This window comes from Salmo salar, chromosome ssa08 (genome assembly GCF_905237065.1).
Source record: "Salmo salar chromosome ssa08, Ssal_v3.1, whole genome shotgun sequence".
NCBI lineage: Eukaryota > Metazoa > Chordata > Actinopteri > Salmoniformes > Salmonidae > Salmo > Salmo salar.
In genome coordinates, this window is record NC_059449.1 from 14,244,464 (window position 1) to 14,268,547 (window position 24,084).

General features: G+C 47.0%; 1 protein-coding gene across 1 annotated transcript in view; it reads left to right on the forward strand.

The window, feature by feature from the left end:
* Window positions 1-24,084, forward strand: part of LOC106610218 (hedgehog-interacting protein) — a 44,805-nt gene that overhangs the window by 2,163 nt on the left and 18,558 nt on the right. The window contains exons 2-7 of the mRNA XM_045722765.1: window positions 3,601-3,793; window positions 8,881-9,025; window positions 11,106-11,307; window positions 20,385-20,536; window positions 22,490-22,663; window positions 23,312-23,455. Coding sequence (XP_045578721.1) covers window positions 3,601-3,793; window positions 8,881-9,025; window positions 11,106-11,307; window positions 20,385-20,536; window positions 22,490-22,663; window positions 23,312-23,455 — 1,010 coding nt within the window. The remainder of the gene's footprint in view (window positions 1-3,600; window positions 3,794-8,880; window positions 9,026-11,105; window positions 11,308-20,384; window positions 20,537-22,489; window positions 22,664-23,311; window positions 23,456-24,084) is intronic.

Sequence of the window (24,084 nt, forward strand, 5' to 3'; positions counted from 1 at the left end):
GGACAACGACCAGCATAAAGGAGCTTATGGAAATGCATTTTGCATTTGGGCTGTCCATGTGAACTGGCAACCTTGTGTTATTGATGTGTTACGACACATTTCCCCCCACATGCCAAGGTATGTCACACAGATGGATGTTGTGCGTGTGTGTGGGTCGGTTGTTTACCTTCGGAGACGTGTGTCCCTTGCATTTCTGTTCCCCCAGTAATGCTATAATAGCGCTTGTACAGACCGGGATCGAGCCTACTGACTGAGAATTTCTCTTTCTCTGCTTTTGAGTAGCGAGTCAGTGGTGAAATTTTGCTGCTAAACACAACAAACAAAGGTCCTCTTGTTCTGGTTTGTGGTGATGGCAACATTGGAGCCCATCCCAGCAACATATGGGCACAGGGTATGGCTGAGAGCCCACAAATGCTCCTCTCCATGGACTGTGCCAGCCCATGGCACGCCGAATCAATGGGCAATTTAGAGCAGGAAGGCGGGTGGTTAGGAATGCCCACGGCGGTAGTACTCACATGGATTTGGATGGGTTAGTAGTAGTAATAGTATAGTAACATATACTGTACCACTTAGCAGACACTGTTATCCAAAATGACTTAAAATACAGTGAGTGCGCACGTTTTAGTATCTGTATACTGCAGGGATTAAACCCACGTCCCTGCCGTTGTTGGCGTCAATCTCTTACCAACTGAGCCACACCTGACCACTACAGTTACAGAGACCGAGAGTAAGTAAAACACACAAACATGGACAACCAGGTTTTAGCCCCGTCTAAGCCTACCCTGCCTAATGCTGACATGTCAACACTTCTAAAGGCTAACGGCTTTTAGCTGCTCTGCACTCTTTATTAGTATGGTATTAGTATGAGTATATGAATATATTTATTGCTTGTTTATAGCCGGGTTTATCAACCTCTGTGTGTGCTTCTGGCAAGTCCTAATCACCCGTGTTTTACACTGTCCCGGTAAGAGGAGTAGAACAAACATTCTTTGGCCATCTCTAGTCGTGGTCCTGAGGGGCTATAAAACAACCAAAGGGCCTGTGGTCACAAAACGGTCTCGAACACGACCGCAGGGTGGCTTTATCGTTAAGAAACAGCTTTCTCTTCCAGACCTAGTCCGGTTATTGTTGAACTGAGAGAGAGAGAGCGAGAGAGAGAGAGTGAGTTAAAGAGAGAGAGGGGGAGGTGTCCATATGTTGGACCCAGGTCTGTAGGCCTAATTGACTAGGACAGACTGCTAATTTGTTGATACCAGTGCGGGAATGATGTGCCTGTCTATCTCTAAATTGGTGTTTACACACGGACGGACCTCACACAGTGCAAAGCACTACCAGCCTGCCTGCTGCCTAAGCAGCACACATGTCTGGATGCAGGACAGATTACGTTGTGTTTTATTACACCTAATTTGCTACGTAAATAATCCCTGCTAATTTCTGGGGTCTAAATCTCTTGTTTACTTTTGTTTAGCGACCTAAGTAACGCTTCAAACCCTCTAATTCGGCTCCATCCATTTTGGCCCCAGCCGCCCTGACATATGAAATGTAATTTGAACTTAACTGTTTGTACACTTAGGTAAACAAGTCGTGAGGGAGAGAATCTTTTTCTCAGAAAGTGCCGCGTATTCTGGGTTTAAAAAGTGACATTAAAAGGTAATCAAGTCTAATTTTGGTGTGGGCTTAGTTTCTCTGGAGAATATTTTTTCAGTGTACCATCAATAAAGCTGCAGCGGTGGATAATTAAAGTTAGGTTATATCATCTCCATGCTAATGTCTTACAATAATGTTTATTATAAACTGGGTGGTTCGAGCCCTGAATGCTGATTGGCTGAAAACCGTGGTATATACTTCTCTGATAGAGTTCAATGTGTCAAATCGGATGGCCTGTTTTCCGGGCCTCTGGCAGTCTCTATGGGGGTGCCACAGGGTTCAATTCTTGGGCCAACTCTTTTCTCTGTATACATCAATGATGTCGCTCTTGCTGCTGGTGAGTCTCTGATCCACCTCTACGCAAACGATACCTTTCTGTATACTTCTGGCCCTTCTTTGGACACTGTGTTAACAACCCTCCAGACGATCTTCAATGCCATACAACTCTCCTTCTGTGGCCTCCAACTGCTCTTAAATACAAGTAAAACTAAATGCATGCTCTTCAACCAATTGCTGCCCGCACCTGCACGCCCGTCCAGCATCACTACTCTGGACGGTTCTGACTTAGAATATGTGGACAACTACAAATACCTAGGTGTCTGGTTAGACTGTAAACTCTCCTTCCAGACTCACATCAAACATCTCCAATCCAAAGTTAAATCTAGAATTGGCTTCCTATTTCGCAACAAAGCATCCTTCACTCATGCTGCCAAACATACCCTCGTAAAACTGACCATCCTACCGATCCTCGACTTCGGCGATGTCATTTACAAAATAGCCTCCGATACCCTACTCAATAAACTGGATGCAGTCTATCACAGAGCCATCCGTTTTGTCACCAAAGCCCCATATACTACCCACCACTGCGACCTGTACGCTCTTGTTGGCTGGCCCTCGCTACATACTCGTCACCAAACCCACTGGCTCCAGGTCATCTACAAGACCCTGCTAGGTAAAGTCCCCCCATATCTCAGCTCACTGGTCACCATAGCAGCACCCACCTGTAGCACGCGCTCCAGCAGGTATATCTCTCTGATCACCCCCAAAGCCAATTCCTCCTTTGGTCGTCTCTCCTTCCAGTTCTCTGCTGCCAATGACTGGAACAAACTACAAAAATCTCTGAAACTGGAAACACATCTCCCTCACTAGCTTTAAGCACCAGCTGTCAGAGCAGCTCACAGATCTCTGCACCTGTACATAGCCCATCTATAATTTAGCCTAAACAACTACCTCTTCCCCTACTGTATTTATTTATTTATTTATTTTGCTCCTTTGCACCCCATTATTTCTATTTCTACTTTGCACTTTCTTCCACTACAAATCTACCATTCCAGTGTTTTACTTGCTATATTGTATTTACTTTGCCACCATGGCCTTTTTTGCCTTTACCTCCCTTATCTCACCTCATTTGCTCACATTGTATATAGACTTATTTTTCTACTGTATTATTGACTGTATGTTTGTTTTACTCCATGTGTAACTCTGTGTTGTTGTATGTGTCGAACTGCTTTGCTTTATCTTGGCCAGGTCGCAATTGTAAATGAGAACTTGTTCTCAACTTGCCCACCTGGTTAAATAAAGGTGAAATAAATAAAAATAAAAATATCAGAGTGTATACCACGCGTATGACAAAATATTTATTTTTACTCGTCTGATTAAGTTGGTAACCAGTTTATAATAGCAATAACGCACCTCAGGGGTTTGTGGTATATGGCCAGTATTCCACGGCGAAGGGCTGTATCCAAGCACTCTGCGTTGGTTCGTGCATAAGAACAGCCCTTAGCCGTGGTATATTGGCCATATACAGCACCCCCCGGCCTTATTGCTTAAGTATACAATATCGCTGACATGCCAGCAAATTACAAGCCATGTTGAGGTGTAAAACATGAATGCTCACTAAGTCCGTATTTTAATCAGTCATTGTTTCTTGTTGCGTGTGGTCCCTCCCCCTAGATCTTCTCCACCAATAACACGGAGTGCAGCCGTCTCCTGGAGGAGATTAAGTGTGCACACTGTTCGCCCAACGCCCAAGTGCTGTTCCACTCCCCCGAGTCGGACAAGGTCCCCCTCAGGGAGCCCCACCTGCCACGCCTCTGCCAGGACTACTGTCGAGAGTTCTACTATACCTGCCGCGGACACATACCAGGTAACCATTCTACTACACCTACCACTAAGATATACCAGGTAACCATTCTACTACACCTACCACTAAGATATACCAGGTAACCATTCTACTACACCTACCACTAAGATATACCAGGGAACCATTCTACTACACCTACCACTAAGATATACCAGGTAACCATTCTACTACACCTACCACTAAGATATACCAGGTAACCATTCTACTACACCTACCACTAAGATATACCAGGTAACCATTCTACTACACCTACCACTAAGATATACCAGGTAACCAAGAAGGATGATGATAGTGCCATCACTACCTCAGTCAGTGCTTGCACTGTATAGGCGGAGTGAGGCACACATATGAACACAAATCTCTCTCTCTCTCTCTCGCTCTCTCTCTCTCACACACTCTCTCTCATTCTCACTCACTCTCTCCCTCCCTCCCTCAATCTCACTCACTCTCTCTCTCTCTCTTACTGACTTCATGACACACTACATACAGCCTAATGTCTGAATAAGGCAATATTACATTTCTGAGCAGGTCTCCTCAAGGTCCCCTAATTCAAAGTCAGCAAACAGTGTTGAAAATATAGGTAGCTTGGTTTTACTTATGCAAGACGCAGTGGAGCGTAAGGACTCAAGAAGGAATATTTATTTATGTAGGCTTACCTCATCTGACCTCACCTCCACTTGGTGGTAGAGCCTGCCTGCCTCACGCCCCCATACACTGGGAGAGCCTCGTCTCAGTCTACCCACCCTGGCTGGCAGACGTTGCCTACTGCAGCCATCAGCCTAGCACTTTGTTAATTAGTCTGACTATACACTTTAGACCGGGCAATCAGGTCTCTCTCTCTCTCTCTCTCTCTCTCTCTCTCTCTCTCTCTCTCTCTCTCTCTCTCTCTTTCTCTTGTCCCTCAGACTGCTGCAGGTTAAACCAACCCAGTACAAGACGTTGTTTTATTGCACCAAGTGGACAGGATTTATTTTCTTGCGCTAGCCGAGTTGTACAAATGTGTAAATGTTTGTGGATTTTTTATAGATTTCTGAGTGTGGCAGCATTGTCAGTATTTTTAGTCCCACTTGGACTGGTTGTAGATGTGTTTTAAGGAACATTACTTTTCTTTACTCACATTTACTCAAACTCTTCCTCAATCTATTGAATTTAGACATAAATTGTGTACACACATGCGCGCACACACACACACACACACAGACACACACACACACACACACACACACACACACACACACACACACACACACACACACACACACACACACACACACACACACACACACACACACACACACACACACACACACACACACGTAACCACACGCCCTAAACAAAGCCTCTACAATCTGCCAGAGCTGAAAATGATTGATTTTATGACCCTTTCCTTCCCTCGCCCCGTCCTTCTTTGGCAAGCCCTCCTGAGCTGCCCTGGCTGACGTCAGGGGGCTGACGGTGCTGTGTGCTGTTTGGGGATGTGTAAGCTGTAAGCACCCTGGCTACGGTCTAGACATGACCGGCTCTGACACCTCGCGCCACCAAGGGAGCTCCTCACACACAGCCTCAGACACACACAAACTACGACCTGTTTAAAAAACGCCACTCACACCATCAGTTTGTTTTCCTTGGTGATAAATTCGATGGAACGTAAACACAATCAGAGCTGCCTCGCTGGACCCGGGCCTCGCCTCGGCCCTCGAACTGTTCCCCCGTACGCGTAGGCAAGGCAACACCAGCCCTGGAGGGAGTCTCCTCCCGATGTGGAATAAGCGAGGAGATGACATAGAGATGACATGACGCGCCGTTTCCTCCTGGATAGGATGGTATTGTGAGATGATAGGAGACCTGCTTGATAGGCCGCCCTCCCTGAAAGCTCCCCGTCCTCAGAAGTAGGGCCTTTGAAGGGCTGTTACCTGTCTGCCGTGCCTCCCAGTGAAGTGCACATTCCTTGTGATCAAACGGCCGCTGCTTGCCCCCAGCCAATTCTTCTTCCTATCTGTGTCGCCACGGCAGATTCAATCTGCTCGCGATTTGCTGAACAGAGAACAGTTTCAACCACACATGTGGTGGCTCTACACCACCACCAGCACTATCAACATCAACCCCCCCTCCCCCATGTACATATTACCTCAATTACCTCAACTAACCTGTACCCCCGCACATTGACTCGGTACCGGTACCCCCTGTGTATAGCCTCGCTATTGTTATTTTATTGTTGCTCTTTCATTTTTTACTTTAGTTAATTGAGTAAATATTTTTCTTAACTCTTATTTTTCTCAAAACTGCATTGCTGGTTAAGGGCTTGTAAGTAAGCATTTCACCTGTTGTATTCGGCAGAGAGAGAGAGGGATAGAGAGAGATGGACAGAGAGAGAGGGTGGTACGAGAGAGATGGACAGAGAGAGATGGTGGTACGAGAGAGATGGAGAGAGAGAGAGACAGCAGCCAGTGAGCTGACAGACAGCAGTGAAAGCTTAGAGTTAAACCCAGAGCTTCATACCAGGAGCTTGAGCCAGAGAAGGAGTCAGTCACCCCCCCCCCCATCAATCCTTCCCTCCCTTTCTCCCCCTCTACGCAGATCAGCATATGTGGTGACGAATGACACATTTATTTTTCTACAAAGGTTGTGTATATGTAAAGCTGCTGAAGTGCATCAAGATGTCAAGTACTTTGGGTGGCCACCCAGGTTGTCTTGGAAGACAACCAGATGGAAGTAGAACTATAGCGCTAGCTCACTGCCTGGGATGTGGACAGAGGTTTTTCCCCCCTCTATCTCTCTCTTTCTCTCTCGCTCTTTCTTTCTCTCTCTGTCTCTCTTTCTCTCGCTTTTTCTCTCTCCCTCTCTTTCTTTCTTTCTTTCTTTCTTTCTTTCTTTCTTTCTTTCTTTCTCTCTCTCTCTCCCTCTCTCTCTTTTTCCCCCCAGGCCAGTACAATAAAACTGGTACATATTGTGGAGGGAGAGAGAGAGAGGGAGAGAGAATGCAGTGCTCGGTGCCACATGTTTATGGAAGTAGTTAACCATAAATTGTCTAAAATTAGATGGCCCTCTAAGTACATATCATTCTGGATACAGACAGAGGTTTCTCCTCCTATGGATTTAAGAGTCCCTTTCTGGATTTGTGTCCTTATGTATTTTTCTGTTTTTACAGTTTGTTGGTTTTCTGTTCAACTTAAATTTGCATTTGTAGTAATCACTATTGCCTCTTAAGAACATGTTTAATTAAATCTAAAATATAAAGCACTGATAAACATTAGTTTTTTGGGCTCATGTACAGTATACATCACTAAAGATGAAATTCAGAACCCTTCCAGAACTGTACTCTGCATCAACACATGCAAAGTGCTGACCAACAGTATTAAACCTGAACGGTAGCCTTTACTGTGCCTTTAAATGTCCTCCTGCTCCCGTGAAACTCCCTCTCCAGCTCCCCATTAGGCTGTGTACTTAGCCCTCATTTCTCCATAAAGACATTTATGGCCTGAGTCTCACTTTAACCTAGAGGTCCCCCACCCCCCTCCCCTCCCTCCATCCCCCACTCTGTCTCTCCCCTCTGCATCTGAGGTCCTGGGACCAGCATGGTTAAGATAACTGCAGGCACAAAGTAGGTGGGTGGCATATGCCTGGGAGTGTTTGTGTGTGTGTGTGTGTGTGTTCTGAGTGTGTGTTTGATCTCCGTGTTGTATTTAGATGTTTAGTGGGATATCCTATCACCTCCAGTGGTAGTGTGGTCAGCCTTGTGGTCGGTGTGGAGGGGCCAGGATGGAGGGAGGGAGGGATGTGTGGGGTCCGGAGAGCGAGATGAAAGAGGGGAGAGACAGTCCTGTTTGTGTTTTTATCACTGCTGTGTTTGCTCTCCTCCTCCGCCCCTCTGAGGGTTGTGTTAAGGGAAACAATATTGGCACGGTTGTTTTTAGGTCACGCGCAGGTTTTAAGATACGCTGCTTGCTTGCGTTCTTTTCACCCTGTTAGTGGTTTGCCCTGCTAGCACAATAAGAAAGGGGGGGGGGGGTTCCTAGAATCTTGGAATAATGTTGTGACTGTGGGTCTCTGAAGGTGGTCAATCAGGCGGGGTTGGGGCTGCTGTGTCTAATGAGGATATATTCCCAGATTACTTTGTGCCCCAGACCCTGGTGTTGAACCAACTTTAGCTCTAGTACAACTAGCCGCTCCAAGAGAAAACAAGGTGGTCTTGGGAAATAGCCGTGTGATGGGGACATTTTTGCTTTGAACTTCCCCAAAGCACAAGTAAGCAGTGGAACACAATCAATCAACATTTGGGAACATAATTTCTTGATTTGGGTTTTGAGGCAGACAGAATATTTCTATCCCTCCTAAAAATGTGCAAAGTTAGTGTTTGGAAGACTGGGCTGTTAATTAAACATGGTCAGTTTTGAATTAGAGTTTCTCACATTTCACATGCTGTGCCCATATGCCTGCCTCTGGGCTGAGGAGGGCGAAAGCATCTAGGCTGTGGCCCAAATAGGCACTGGTCAAAAGTAGTGCACTATAAAGGGAATAGGGTGCCATTTGGCACTGGCCCCTAACAGTGCTTTAATTGTATGAGAATTTCAGCCTATGTTATACTTAATATTCCAAATATCTGGAAAGCTATTAGGTATCCACAGCAGTCACCCAGGTGAGGTAGAGCTGCGAGGCATAGCAACAGGGGTCAAACAGCCATAGCAACAGGGGTCAAAGAATAAAGTTAAAGATGGATGGGGCCTCAGTGGTGCACTGCTGCAGAGTTGAAGACCTGAGGAACAGTCTGAACAGCATATTCCTCACATTCTGCTCGGATCTAACTCAGTTGGCCTGTCTGGCCAAGCGTTTCTTCACTTGTTCAGCCCAGGCCTAGCCAGGATTTGGTTTGGCTCATTCAGCACAACTCTCAAAAACAACTGTCTGAAAACTTAAGGAACTAAAGCTGGGTAAACATGAATTAAGGGAGACTAACTAGGAGGGGATTTAGCTTCAGCTCGCTGGTAAGTTGGATGATGTTGCATCATGGTTTGAACGAGGTGTGATGTCACTTGACTTGAATCGTCTTTCTCTGCCTGCGGGCCGTTGTCTGTGTCCATGGTGTTTTTCAGAGCTGTTCCAAGCCGATGTGGATGAGTTCTGTCAATACTACGGACGGAGGGACGGAGGCCTGTGCTTCCCAGATTTCCACCGAAAGCAAACACGGGGACAGGACTCCAACTACTTGGGAGATGAGAAAGTCGAAGACATCAACAGGTTTGTAATGTTTCACTTTCAAAATCTCTTTTACTTGTGTATGTTAGGAAGAGTGCATTTAAGGTATGCTTTTTAAATATTGAGTTAACCATGCAAAAAGGTCGCCTTCAGTGAGTTGAGGAAAGAGAGGCCATAGTGTGTATCGTGGCATCTCCACACTCTGAACCATGGGAGACACGCCAATGCCAAGCCTGGATGACCCCCCCCCTCTTTTTACCCGTCACCCATCTCCCCAGTCATCACCAAAGCCTGCCGTTTGTTCAGGGTGCATTGGGCCAGGCTTTGGCCACACAATGGAAATGCTTACCCTGCAGGCCAACCCTCCCTCCCTTCTAGCTAGTGGCTGTACGTCATAGACAAACTTTCACCTTTTTTTTTGTCTGCTCCGGTGGAGAGAGAGCCTCTGAGCTCCCCGTCTCCGTCCCAAATGGCACCCTATTCCCTAGTGCACTAGTCCTATGGGCCCTGGTGAAAAGTAGTACACCGTATAGGGAATAGGGTGCCATTTGGGATGCATAACTCGTTCTAGCCCCTCTGACGCGAGCTGAGAGCGCTGCTGCTGGACATGTGACCAACTGACCGTCCTGCTATCTCGAGCCGGAATAGACCAGACCAGACCAGAGAAACTATGCTGATGCTGTCTGTCTATGATGTCTAGCTAAGTGCTGTCTGCATTCCTGGGGTTGATGGTGTTCTACTCTAGTCGTTTCTAGTAATGACCCCTTGCTATGCTAAAGAGCACTGTAATTGTAATTGCACTGAACTCTAGGATGGATGGCCGGGATGGCTGAGGAGAGATATAGAGCTTCTGTTGGCAGCCGCTCATCTAAAGGGAGTCTTGTTGAGCTGACTCCCCTTCTCATCTTCCGCCTGGGGCCGGCCAAGAGATGATGAGCAAGGAGAGAGGGCCAGGTTTTAACCACCGATGTCATCTAACATCGTAAGTCTTAATCAGACCTCCCACTTCAAAACTGGCCTGAGGGAGAGAGAGAGGCAGAGAGAGAGATAGAGAGAGAGAGAGCCAGGAAGGGAGAGAGAGAGGCAGAGAGAGAGATAGAGAGAGCGAGAGCTAGGGAGGGAGAGAGAGAGGCAGAGAGAGAGAGAGAGAGAGAGCGAGAGCTAAGGAGGGAGAGAGAGAGAGAGAGAGAGGCAGAGAGAGAGATAGAGAGAGAGCCAGAGTGAGGGAGAGAGAGAGAGAGCCAGGGAGCGAAAGAGAGAGCTAGAGAGAGAGGGCGCACATCTGCTGTGTGTATGAACTTGACACATGCGTCACGATGACAGCATAGCAGCAGACAGGAAACTGACGAGGCGAGATAACTGAACTGACACCCTTTTTCCTCCAATGAATATCCATCCTTCACTCAGGCTCTCAATGGCAAATTCCGCCCGGCGATTGGGAATGTCTTGAAACAAGTGTGTGAGGAGCGAGGATCAGCGTCACCGCCTTCATGTGTTAGCTAGCTGTCGCGATGTTGTATAATGGAGTTTGAATGTTCTGTTTCCCACATCAAATGTGTACTGTGGTTTTACGCAACACTTGTTGCACAGCTGGAGACCCCTCATCCCCCATTTAAGCATTGCTCCACTAAATTCACCCGTGGAGTGATATGTATGTATGTGTGCCCAATGCACATGAATCAAAGTCACTGCCTATGGAAGTGTCTAAACTCTTACTCAACCCTTCCCATCGTGTCATGCTATTGCTTCACTCTTACTTTGTAAATCACTGGTATTAATTTACTGTCAAGTCAACTCAATCAGTGTATGTTTATTGTGGGGGGTATTTTCTGTTTTTCCTCTCTTTCTCTCTCTCTCTCTCGCTCTATCTGTCTCTCTCACTATCTGTCTCTCATGCTCGCTCTCTCTCTGTCTCTTTCTCCTTCTCTCTCTCTATCTGTCTCTCTCTCTCTCTCTCTCATGCTTTCTCTCTCGCTCTCTCTATCTGTCTCTCACGCTCACTCTCTCTCTTGCTTTTTCTCCTTCTCTCTTTCTCCTTCTCTCCATCTCCCTACTTCCTTCCCTCTCAACGGGATTATCCATCGGTGACCCTTGACCTTTCGTTCCTCCTCCGGCCGCCCAGGAAGCACAAGCACAACTGCTACTGTGCCCAGGTGGTGTTGAGCGGGCTGAGGCAGCCAGTAGCCGTGGTGCACTGTGGGGACGGATCCCAGCGCCTCTTTGTCCTGGAGAAGGAGGGCTTCGTCCGGGTGCTGACCCATAACATGGAGCTGCTGAAAGAGCCTTTCCTGGACATCCACAAGCTGGTGCAGACCGGACTCAAGGTCAGTGAGGAACACAATACACATCCCTAATGACACCCTATTCCCTACATAGTGCACTACTTTTGACCAGGACCCATAGGGGCACCTGAAGACTGCTCCGAACTCTAATTCACATATAAGCGATGGTACTTGGTCGCCCCGTGTCTTCCCAATATAAACGCACCGTAACACCAGTTTTAACACCAAAACGGTAACTATCAATGTAGGGAGCGGACACAGAGGGAGAGACACACTTAAGTGGTTTTATTTCTGTGTTGCAAACACTGAGGAGAGGGAGAGAGAGTGGAACACAGTCTTGGACACTCCTCAAACATTGAGGAGAGGGAGAGAGAGTGGAACACAGTCTTGGACATTCCTCAAACATTGAGGAGAGGGAGAGAGACTGGAACACAGTCTTGGACACTCCTCAAACATTGAGGAGAGGGAGAGAGAGTGAAACACAGTCTTGGACACTCCTCAAACATTTCTACTTCTAAGACCTACCTCTCTTGTCTGATAATTCCGACCAACCAAGACCCTTCCTTCCAGACTTAACCCCCCCTGGAGTCTGCTTGTTAGTCTAACACTTCATTAAACAATTAAACAAAACCATCAGCTATTTATTAATTGTCCCAACACGGCTAACTCACACGTTGTTATCTTTCAATGAGCTTAGCACACACGTTGAGAACATTGCTAATGTGCTGCTAATTTGTATAAGGTGGATAAATGGCTTTTTAAGTGTTACTCTGTACTCTCCCCCACCAAGCTGTTTCCGTATAGGTTAGCACTGTACAATCCCACAAGATGAAAAACGATCAGACTAAGACGTCACTGGCCAATACTTTATTTTGATAAATTGTGTCGTATGATATGATTTCACACAGCAATAGCCCCTCTCACAACAGTGGAAGACCAGCTGTATCTGTCTTTTAGTGGTCAAGCCTGTCTGCACCATCTCTCTCTCTCTCTCTCTCTCTCTCTCTCTCTCTTATTCCCTCGCTCTCTCTCCCTCCCTCCCTCACTCTCTCTTTCCCTCTCCACCCTCGGTTGCTAAAGAAACATCTGGTGTCTGTCGAGACCGTTCTTCTAACGAGGGGTCTAAGGAGATGAACTGTGTTCACAGTGCACAAACACACACACACGAGAAGTACTCGTCACCCGTCCCTCTCCGCTGCAGTTTCCCCGAGACAGGAAACCATTGGCATGTCTGGTACTTCTGAAAAGAATTAGCACCTATCTGACATTTACTCACTCAGTCTGGTCTGCTCTGACCTCCCATCATCATGGAAATCTAACTTCCAGAGAACAGGGGAGGAGAAGAGGAGAGAGGGGCCTGGAGATGGGGCTCGGGTTGGCTGGCCTCCCCCTGAAAGATATGTTATACTGCCGTTTGGTTTGGAACCTTCTCCGAGAGAAGAGGAGCAGCACACCCACTAGAGCGAATCAAGAAGAAATACAATCATCACCGCCCGCCCGCCCGCCCGCCTACTCCTCCGTAGCTTTGTGTTGGAAGAGCCTCTGGGCAACAGTTGAATAGGAAGTCATCTTTTTTTTCATCGACGTCGTCTTGGAAGCCGGGGAGAGGATTGGTGTAGTGGAGCGGTATTCCATGTAGGCATCATTTCAACCTCAGTAGTGTGTGCACCATAGACATGCAGCGTCAGTGTCACGTCCTGACCAGGTTGTTTGTTTATAGTGTATTGTTTGTTTGGCTAAGTTTCACAATATAATAAAGATGGGGAACGATACGCACGCTGCGCCTTGGTCCGTTTCTACACACAATCGTGACAGAATCTCCCACCTCAACTGGACCAAGCAGCGTGCCCGGGAGGAGATGGCATCTTGGTCTTTGGAGGAGGTTGAGGAGAGAATAGCTTGGACTTGGAAGGAAGTATTGGAGAGATAAGAAAGCTTGCCGGGGAAGCAGGTGGAGGCGGCGAGAGAGGAACGACGACGGACCGGGAGTTCCGGCTCCACGTTCGAAGCGTCCAGTGATGATCCATGGCACGAAGCCTCCAGTGATGATCCATGGCCCGGAGCCTGTTGAGATGATCCATGGCACGAAGCCTCCAGTGATAATCCATGGCCCGGAGCCTACAGTGATGATCCAAGGCACGAAGCCTCCAGTGATGATCCATGGCGCAGAGCCTGTACTGATGATCCATGGCACGGAGCCTGCAGCGACGGTCCCCAGTCCGGAGCCTCTGGCGACGGTCGGCAATTTAGAGCCTCCGGCGACGATCTACGGTCCGGTTCCAAAGTGGGGGGAGCTCCAAGCGGAGAGGGTTCTTCGTCCTGCACCAGAGCTGCACCAGCACTAGACACCCCCCCTAACCCTCCCTCTTGGTTTCAGGTTATGCGGCCGGAGTCCGCTCCTTGGGGGGGGGTGTTACTGTTACGTCCTGATCATAGTGTGCTCTTATTTTCTATAGTAGAGTAGGTCAGGGCGTGACTGGGGTTTTTTATGTAGTTTAATTTTTCTATGTTGTGTTCTAGTTTAGTTTTTATGTTGGGGTTTTTGTATGATTCCCAATTAGAGGCAGCTGGTCATCGTTGTCTCTAATTGGGGATCATATTTAAGTAGTTGTTTTTCCCACTTGGTTTTGTGGGAGATTATTTTGAGTTAGTGCATGTTGCACCTCTGTCGTCACGGTTTGTTGTTTGTTTATAGTTTATTGTTTGTTTGGCAAAGTTTCACAATATAATAAATATGAGGAACGATACGCACGCTGCGCCTTGGTCCGTTCCTACACACAATCGTGACAGTCAGGTCCAGTGCCAGTAGTTGGAAACATCTTTATAGCTGTGTAGGATTGTTAAGCTTTTGAAATGGCCTATAATTTACCATGTAATTTCAGGTTCAGTTTCAATTTCTCACCTGCTAGGACCTGTTAATGCTATCGTAGCTCTTACCAGCTCTTACCACATAACTTTACATGGAGACATCCACGTCTGCCACTGACGGTTAGCTATGTGTCACAGACAGGTTTGGGGTCAATTCCATTTAAATTCTAGACAATTCAGGAAGTACACTGACATACCAATTCTCTTCAACACTTTTCAATGAAGAACATTTGGAAATGGAATTGGAATTCGTTTTTTGGAATTGACCCCAGCCCTGCTCACAGACAGTTACATCTAGCGCTGTCTCCGAGAAGGAGTACTGATCTCAGATCATCTTTCCCCCTGTCCATGTAATCAAAGTCATTGTGTGAGCTAAAAGGCAACTCTTAATACATATGGCCCCTGATGATGTTTATCCGTATCCAAGGCGATAGCTGTAGTTCTTGAATTTGAGAGTGAACTGATAGTGTCCAGAGATAGGGAAATGGGGAAGAGGAGGAGGAGGGGGCACACTTTTTGGACAGGAAGTTTATCTATCACGCATGCCTCCCACTGTTCCTTTAGAAAGAGGACAGCGGAGATTACAGGGAGTGAAGCGGACCCTAGCGAATGGACATGCCAACAGGCCCACAGGGAGCCCAGGACGACCCTCCTGCTGTCTTATCATCATTAAACCTAACTGCTAGCGGATAAAACAATCATTATGACAATTAGAGAGTGGCTTGAGACCCGGCAGGCCGGCCGGTAGGCCCCCCCAGAGTCCTATTCTGTGATGTTGGCTGTTGGCTGCTACAAGACTCTGGCCGCACGGGGCCCCCAGCACCAGGGGACCAGGGGGGGCTTCCAGAGGGGGCTACCAGGGGGGGCTGAGGTGTTTACTCACTGCATCAACAGGACATAGTTCCCTCTATACAGATAGAACACCCAGGAGCCTCAGGGGAAGTGGGAGATGAGAAGGGGGGGCTGGAGTGAGACTCACTGAGAGGGGAAGATAAGGGTTTATCATTGCCCTGACTCCCCTAGCTACCACATGCTTTGATTGTAATGTTCTGTGGTTCCTTCTGCCGGCCCGGCCGATTCCCCCCCCCCCCCGTGACAATTAAGATGACCCGCTCAGACACAATGCTGCCGAAGGGAGGGAGCAATGGAGGCTCTCCTTCTCCTCTCTTCATTGCACCGTGGGTGTTCCCTGACACCCAATCTCCCCTTCCCCTCCTGTCGTTACTTGATTGTGTGTGTGTAACGCACTTGCTGGCGTCCTCTTCCCGGTAGGAAGCCTGCTAATTCCCTGTCACCCCTTCTCCCACACACAGTGTCCTCTCTCAAACTTTCCCTGTTTGACATTGTTTCTGTCCATCTGTCCCGGAGGTGTCACAGTCACCATCCTCCAAGCCCATTGCATCAGATACTCTCATCTCTAACAACTGATTGACTGATTATATTTCCCAGCTGCTTGGTGATTAAACGGAGGCTTGCGCCACCACTGCCAGGCTGTAGCTCAGATGTGGTGAAGGCGGCTCAGCGGCTCGGGGGCACGGTGGAAACCGTGTGGCACAGTCCTGATCAGGGCGCTGTTTTTCGACTCGTCACTACCAACTGTACCACACGGCATGTTCAGCACGTCTCAGCTCAGTACCAACACCTGATAGTGTCATGCTGACTATAAAGCCATCACGGCGCGTTAACTGAGGTGCTCAGCCAGTTAACTTGTTTTGGGTGTTCTGTTTCAAGCGGGAACCACTTCCAGATGCTGTTGAACGAGAGAGAACGCAGCCCAACATCCATACTTAATCTCCCTGTATCCAGCGGTGGCTGACAATATGCTGGCTTTGATTTCATTCATGGTGACACATTGCCTATGTACAAATAGAGCGACACCGTTGTTGGTTGCTTACATCAGCCAGCCTCAAAGGCAATGGGGCGAAAGCGGTTTGGAATGAAGACATCTGCTTTGAGCAGTGTGGGTTCGCCTAACACTCTTATTGAAGTGTGTTAGCCTGTGTGACAGGGCTAGAGGCGGGGACGCGCAATAAAATATATTCACTGTGAGACAAATATCTCATGCTGTGTTCTTGTGCTCTGTCACACTGCATCTACAGCTGTTGGGCTAACTCAGCCAGAGAGAGTAGAGGTTCCTCTCAGACTGTCAGGCTAACTCAGCCAGAGAGAGTAGAGGTTCCTCTCAGACTGTCAGGCTAACTCAGCCAGAGAGAGTAGAGGTTCCTCTCAGACTGTCAGGCTAACTCAGCCAGAGAGAGTAGAGGTTCCTCTCAGACTGTCGGGCTAACTCAGCCAGAGAGAGTAGAGGTTCCTCTCAGACTGTCGGGCTAACTCAGCCAGAGAGAGGTTCCTCTCAGACTGTCGGGCTAACTCAACCAGAGAGAGTAGAGGTTCCTCTCAGACTGTCAGGCTAACTCAGCCAGAGAGAGTAGAGGTTCCTCTCAGACTGTCGGGCTAACTCAGCCAGAGAGAGTAGAGGTTCCTCTCAGACTGTCGGGCTAACTCAGCCAGAGAGAGCAGAGGTTCCTCTCAGACTGTCGGGCTAACTCAGCCAGAGAGAGCAGAGGTTCCTCTCAGACTGTCAGGCTAACTCAGCCAGAGAGAGCAGAGGTTCCTCTCAGACTGTCAGGCTAACTCAGCCAGAGAGAGCAGAGGTTCCTCTCAGACTGTCAGTCTAACTCAGCCAGAGAGAGTAGAGGTTCCTCTCAGACTGTCAGGCTAACTCAACCAGAGAGAGCAGTGGTTCCTCTCAGACTGTCGGAGATAAGTGCCCTGCGGATGATAAATTAGCTCTTACTCCTACTGTTGACTCCATCTGAGAACTGAAGTGCTGAAGCTGAAGGGGGGGGGTAGCAGCAATGTTAATCATACTATTATCCTATTTATGTGATGGGAAGAGGAACATACGCTGGAATACATCAAGAGAAAGTTCAGTGAAAGTCATAGTTTATCAAGATGGAGTCGTAGACCCAAGACATTACTCTGTTGGCTGACTTGTCGTGTGATACAGGAAATTGCCTGGCTGCTTCCTCCATTATAAAAGTGGTTTTGCATCCAATCTGATTGGGCTGGGTGGTTTGGTCTCTTTAGTTTTTTCTCCTCTCTCCCTTCGTTATGAGACTGAGTGATCTCTGGTCTAAGCTCCGACCTTGTCATAGGATTAATGTGTGTTAACAGGTGGGGTGGGGGGGGTTGACTTGGCTCCCTGGTTTCATTGTGCTGGAGTAACCAGGGGGAGGTGGGGGGCTGAAAAGAGTGTGAACATTTCAGATTGCCTTTGAGGTAAAAGGGACTGCATTGTTTTTCTCCAATCAGCTCTCCTCGTGGTGGAATGTATTTTTGTGGGGATTGCCAGAGCCAATGAGGATCAAAAGGCGCTGGGCTAACAATGCAGGGAGCCAAACCATGCATCATGGAACAGAAAGGCAGCTGCCTGGCGGGATTGGAAACGGTAGCCACTCACTATGCTCCACTCCCTGCTCCGGCTCCCGTTCCACAGCTCTATGGAATGCTGCTGATGTTCTGGTGAGAACTCCAACTCTGCCTCGCCTGGCTCTTGACACCAAAAAAATGTTAAAAACGGAAGAATAAAGTCCGGCCTACGCTGTGAATCTGGAGGCAGGTGTTGGTGGAGCATCAACAGACAGACAGACAGGCACAGCCCCATGAGATTCCACCAGAACCCACTACCACACTGGGAGGAAGAATGATGGTGGTTGTAAAAAAAGGAGGGAGAAGGAGAAGAGCGGTTTAAGGAGAAAAGGAGGGAAGCTTGTTTTCAAGTCAAGGCGATGAAGTGATTTGTGGAGGGCCTGACAGAAGTGTCACAATGACATCATCGATGGCCATTGTCCCCCCCGCTACTAGGCTTTGTTCTCCCATGACCACAAACGGGGTGGTCAGAGGACATGTGGGAGGAGCTATAGGAGGATGGGCTCATTGTACTGGCTGGAATGGAATTAATGGAACGGTATCAAACAGATATCTCAACTGGAACTAATACTCAACACACGAACACTTCCAATGAGCTCTTTTGTCGCAGAGCTGCCTACTTACGTTGTCATCAATATGTCTGCTGTAGCTTTGGCAGTCATTTGATAGCGATCCAATGTATTTTTTTCTCTTCTCCTAATCAGGAGTTAAGATTGAATGGCACCCTATTCCCTATAGGGCTTGGGCCAAAAGTAGTCCGCTATGTAGGGAATAGGGTGCCATTTGGAACTCAGCCCTAGTTCCAAGTGTTTGTTTCTTATGACCTGGTGTTAGCTCTGCTGCCGTCCGTATGCCTTCTGGTTATGACGAGCAGTCATTAGCGAGAGAGCTAATATTTCAGCCCATTTACCGCTGCTGTGTTTTAGTGGTCTTTTAGCTGAAGATCAAACGGCTCCTTCCTTTTGGAATTATTGTCTTGACCCGCTCCTTCCCAGTGTTTATGTGGGGAATTCGGGTCACTGCAACCCAAATCTGACATATGGGTCAATAATTTTAAGTTGAGGGACGGGAATGGTTGTCTGTGGCAAACTGGAATCATCTCCCACTCATTACTGTCAATGTGCAGTTGATTGGACTCACTACCAACCCCACATAAATCCTGTTATTTTGAGCAACACGGAATTTACATTGAGTAGTTCTCATAAATTCTCGTTGAGAGGAACTCTCTTTATTCGTCAACGTTCACATTTTTTTTATCTTAACGGCGGTATTGAAAGGACCCCGGTGTCTGATCACTGTAGGCCTAGCTCGTACTTAACAGGGCTGACGACACGGACACTTCCATCACATTCCCATTGGAATGTTTGACTGGGTTCTGCCCTTCGCCGTCCAAACAGTTTCTGGGGGATCCAGTACACTTGAACCAATTTATGATCTGTGTTGCTTGGCCTGTGACCCGGGACTACACCTCTGCTAATGCCTCCACACTGTAGGCCCAACACAAAGGCCAGACCTCCTCGCTCTCTTTGCCTAAATTCCCTTTTAAATATTTTGAGAGGGAATTCCAAGAGGTTGACGCAGGCAGATCGGCATTGATTCTGGCTGATGTTGATGCTGCTGCTGGTTCGCCTCCTTCAGTGAGGTAGCCGTTCTAGGGGGGTTTGAGGTCGATTTTTTTGCTTCCACGCCAGCCAGCATCAATGCTTCTGTTATTAAGGGAGGAATGGGGCTTGAGCTGTTTTGGAGAGGGGGGGACAACAACATACGGCCAAAAATGTAAGGGGGCACGTTTTAAACATTGTTAACACCTAAGCCTGGCATTCTGTTCATTCTTTTGTTAAGAGAGGGAGAGAGAGAAACACAAAGACCTGATTGCATTGCCTAGGGACTGAAACGCTATAGCTGCTTATTACAGCTAACTATGATGGGAGGACCACCAGAGTTGTGACTGATGTAGCTGCCTCCGGGGTGAGACAAAGGTTTACGTATTACACAAGCAATTTAGATGGTTTCTAAACATGTTGCCAAGACACTGGGTGCTGGCAGCCCTGTCCTTGTTTAGGTTCTCTTTCTCTCTCTCTCTCTCTTCCCCCCTCCATCTCTATCCGCAAATTTTGCATGGTGCGGGGGGTGGGTGGGTGGGGGAGAAAAAGGACTGAAGGACTCTGCACTTTTGTGTTCTCTATGAACTACGAGTGAGCTAATAAATTCTTTCAGCCACTCAGCATAGCATTCACGGATATCCCCCAAAGATTACACACACAAATCACCGGACAATGGAGGCCGCCGGGATGGCCTGGGCGTCGCAGGGGCCCCGAAGACAAGCTGGAGAGAGAGAGAGAGCGAGAGAGGGCTGGGGTGGGGTGGACTGGAGGGGGATCGAGGGGGAGCACTGGCTGGAGTCAAATGTTTTATAATGGTTTGTAATGCAGTAGTCAATGAGGGCGGTAGTGGAGGTACGGTATGTGGGGAGGACAGAAGAGGGGGATTCGGTTGGGTGGGGTGGGCACTGGGTATCAAGATGGAAGGAGACAGAGAGAGAGAGAAGGAAATATAGTGAGAAAAGTAGAGAGAACGAGACAAGGTGGAGGGTGATTGGCTGTGGGTTATGGGTTGGCTTTGACTTTAGTTACTATCAGCACAAGCAGCAGAAAGAAAGAAAGAAAGAAAGAAAGAAAGAAAGAAAGAAAGAAAGAAAGAAAGAAAGAAAGAAAGAAAGAAAGAAAGAAAGAAAGAAAGAAAGAAAGAAAGAAAGAATGAAAGAAAAAGTAGGGACATAATTAACTTGTTGGTCCTTTGTGTTTGTCCTCTGACTGCAGGCAGGAGATGAAAGGGGTTTGCTGGGTCTCACATTCCACCCCAATTACAAGAAGAACGGCAAGCTGTATGTCTCCTACACCACCAACCAGGAGCGCTGGGCCATCGGACCGCACGACCACATTCTGCGCGTGGTCGAGTACACCGTCTCCAGGTAACTAGTGGAGAAACCCATGCCAAACATTTACCATTTACGGTTCAACCACTGATAATACAGAAACGTCCTGCGTGTGGTCGAGTACACCGTCTCCAGGTAAAATCTGTGAAATTACATTGAACCAAAGTTGAATAAACGTTGAATTGACATCTATGTCCTGTGGGCACCGTCTCCAGGTAAAATGGGAGAAACCAAACCAAACCACCCCCTAGATACATTCATTGACCACACATGGTTCAACCAATGATGCTGCAGAAACAAGCAAAGCCTAAATAAGATGGATTCCCAAGATAAATGTTTGCAGGAATAAAGAAAGGCTGGGAATTGCCAGGGACCTCACGATACGATATTATCATGATACTTAGGTGCCGATATGATATGTATTGCGATTCTCACTATTCTATGTGTATTGCGATTCGCACTGTTATTTTATTGCAATGTTATTCGATGTTTCAAACATATTGCTCACAATATGTCTGCTGCAGAGGGACAAGCGAGAGCCATGAGAAAACAAGTTTTGATCAGTCATGGAAATAAAAGTGCTGAAAACATCTTGGCTCCCTATTTTAAAAAGAACATGGAGAACAAGCTATGAGGGAAAAATCCTGGAGTTTTGGAGCAGTTACAGCCAACTAGTGCACAAATAATATTGCAATATTGCCAAAACAATACGATATATCGTCAAAAATAATATCCCGATATGTAACATAACAATTTTGTCCCCATCACTAGTATAAAGTACAGTTGATGAACAGGAAATGTTTATTTTCTAGTGAGTTTTGAATGCAGCCGGCGTCGGCTTGCTGCCAAGTCAAGTCCCGCACCGTGAAACGTGTTTTCTGACGGCGACAGCTTTTTCTTTTATTGAAAACTGTAATGGCGGCGTATAATTCTACAACGCCGCTAATGACAACATGTAGATGTTTGTGGCTTTGCTGGTGATATACCAGAGCTCCGTTGCACAACAAGCCGTGATTAACAACACAAACTTCTCGTAACTATACTTGTTAAAGTATTACGTTTTTATTATCATAATCACTATATGGTTGTATGGCTCGGTTTAAAGACTTCATTTTTCAAACTGTTATAATCTTGGAGGTGGTGGCGTTTTGAGGAGAAGCCATGGCGTTGGTGTTTGTATGTCACTCAGTGTGAAATAGTCAATCTCTTCCTGGCAGAGCAACGACCCTGAAGGAACAAAATAAGAAACTCTCTGTCTAAATACCCTGCCCAAAATAACACATCATTAAACATTTTGTGGCTGTTAATATGAAGCCAAATCTTTTCTCTGGACTTGGAAAGTCATCACTTTATGGGTTTGAGTTACAGCTTTGAGTTGAGATTCACCCCAACATCGTAATAACGTCCTAACTCTGAGCTTTAATGAAGCGTCAAATCCAAAACCCAATGTCTCCAGACAACAAGCTCATCAAACACTCTTCTCGTTGGTGTGTTGTCAGTGAGTTAGCTTGTTTTTACATGTCAGCATTTTCTCCTGCAGTGGTATCATCTTACTCACGTACAGAATTGCTCTTTTTCCATCCATTACATGAGCACCTCTCTGTTTAATCAGGACATCCTTTAAATATACGTTCTTTACCTTTTGTCTCAATATGTGTAGTAGGCCCCAATAGTGTCAACATATGTTTAGGGCTCATTTTGGTTAATGCAGGGGTGTGTTAGGGCTGGGTTGGAGAAAAAGCATGCACACACTATCCACCCTTGGTATGTAATGTATTGAAACGTCACGCCAGCCTCTGACAATACACTCTAGGTTCCTCTCATAGAGATACAAAACAATACACTCTAGGTTCCTCTCATAGAGATATAAAACAATACACTCTAGGTTCCTCTCATAGAGATATAAAACAATACACTCTAGGTTCCTCTCATAGAGATAAAAAACAATGCATTTGATCGAACGCTTTTCAATTTAATTTTGTTGATCAGGAAAAACCCGAACATGGTGGACAGTAGGACCATGCGGATGCTGATAGAAGTGGCAGAGCTGCACAGGAAGCACCTGGGAGGACAGCTGCTGTTTGGCCCTGACGGCCTGCTGCACATCGTCCTGGGAGACGGCATGATCACCCTGGACGACATGGAGGAGATGGACGGCCTCAGGTGAGACCCAGGGGTCAGGGGGTCAAAGGTCAAGGGCAATGTGTAGGCTATTATGGGATTAGTCTGTGGGGATCATTCTGTCAGAATCTTTAGCATGTGTATCTTTCTATGGCCATCTTTCTATGGGTATCTTTCTATGGCCATCTTTCTATGGGCATCATTCTATGGCCATCTTTCTATGGGTATCTTTCTATGGGAATCTTTCTATGGGAATCTTTCTATAGCCATCTTTCTATGGGTATCTTTCTATGGGCATCTTTCTATGGGAATCTTTCTATAGCCATCTTTCTATGGGTATCTTTCTATGGGTATCTTTCTATGGGAATCTTTCTATAGCCATCTTTCTATGGGTATCTTTCTATGGGAATCTTTCTATGGGCATCTTTCTATGGCCATCTTTCTATTCGCATCTTTCTATGATTATCTTTCTATGGCCATCTTTCTATGGGTATCTGTCTATGGGAATCTTTCTATGGACATCTTTCTGTAGGCCATTTCCCCAAAACTTAAAGGACAGTAAGTCTTCTAACATTTGGCAAGATGAAGCAATATGGAAGCAGTAAACCAAGACAGTAGCTACAGTTTTTCCACCTCCACCACTTTCCTCCCACCTAACCAGTTGTCCTTTCTTGTGTGTGCTGTCTGCAGTGATTTCACAGGGTCTGTGTTGAGGGTGGACGTGGACACAGACTGCTGCACGGCTCCCTACTCCATACCCAGGAACAACCCCTACTTCAACAGCACCAACCAGCCACCAGAAATCTTTGCCCACGGATTGCATGACCCAGGCAGGTGAGTGAAATGCTCCATGGCCATGATGTACCTGATGTTACTTCACATACCTGATACCTGTACCCACCCAGAGAATACCACCAATACTTCACATACCTGATACCTGTACCCACCCAGAGAATACCACCAATACTTCGCATACCTGATACCTGTACCCACCCAGAGAATACCACCAATACTTCACATACCTGATACCTGTACCCACCCAGAGAATACCACCAATACTTCACATACCTGATACCTGTACCCACCCAGAGAATACCACCAATACTTCACATACCTGATACCTGTACCCACCCAGAGAATACCACCAATACTTCACATACCTGATACCTGTACCCACCCAGAGAATACCACCAATACTTGCATACCGATACCTGTACCCACCCAGAGAATACCACCAATACTTCACATACCTGATACCTGTACCCACCCAGAGAATACCACCAATACTTTGCATACCTGATACCTGTACCCACCCAGAGAATACCACCAATACTTCACATACCTGATACCTGTACCCACCCAGAGAATACCACCAATACTTCACATACCTGATACCTGTACTCACCCAGAGAATCCCACCAATACTTCACATACCTGATACCTGTACCCACCCAGAGAATCCC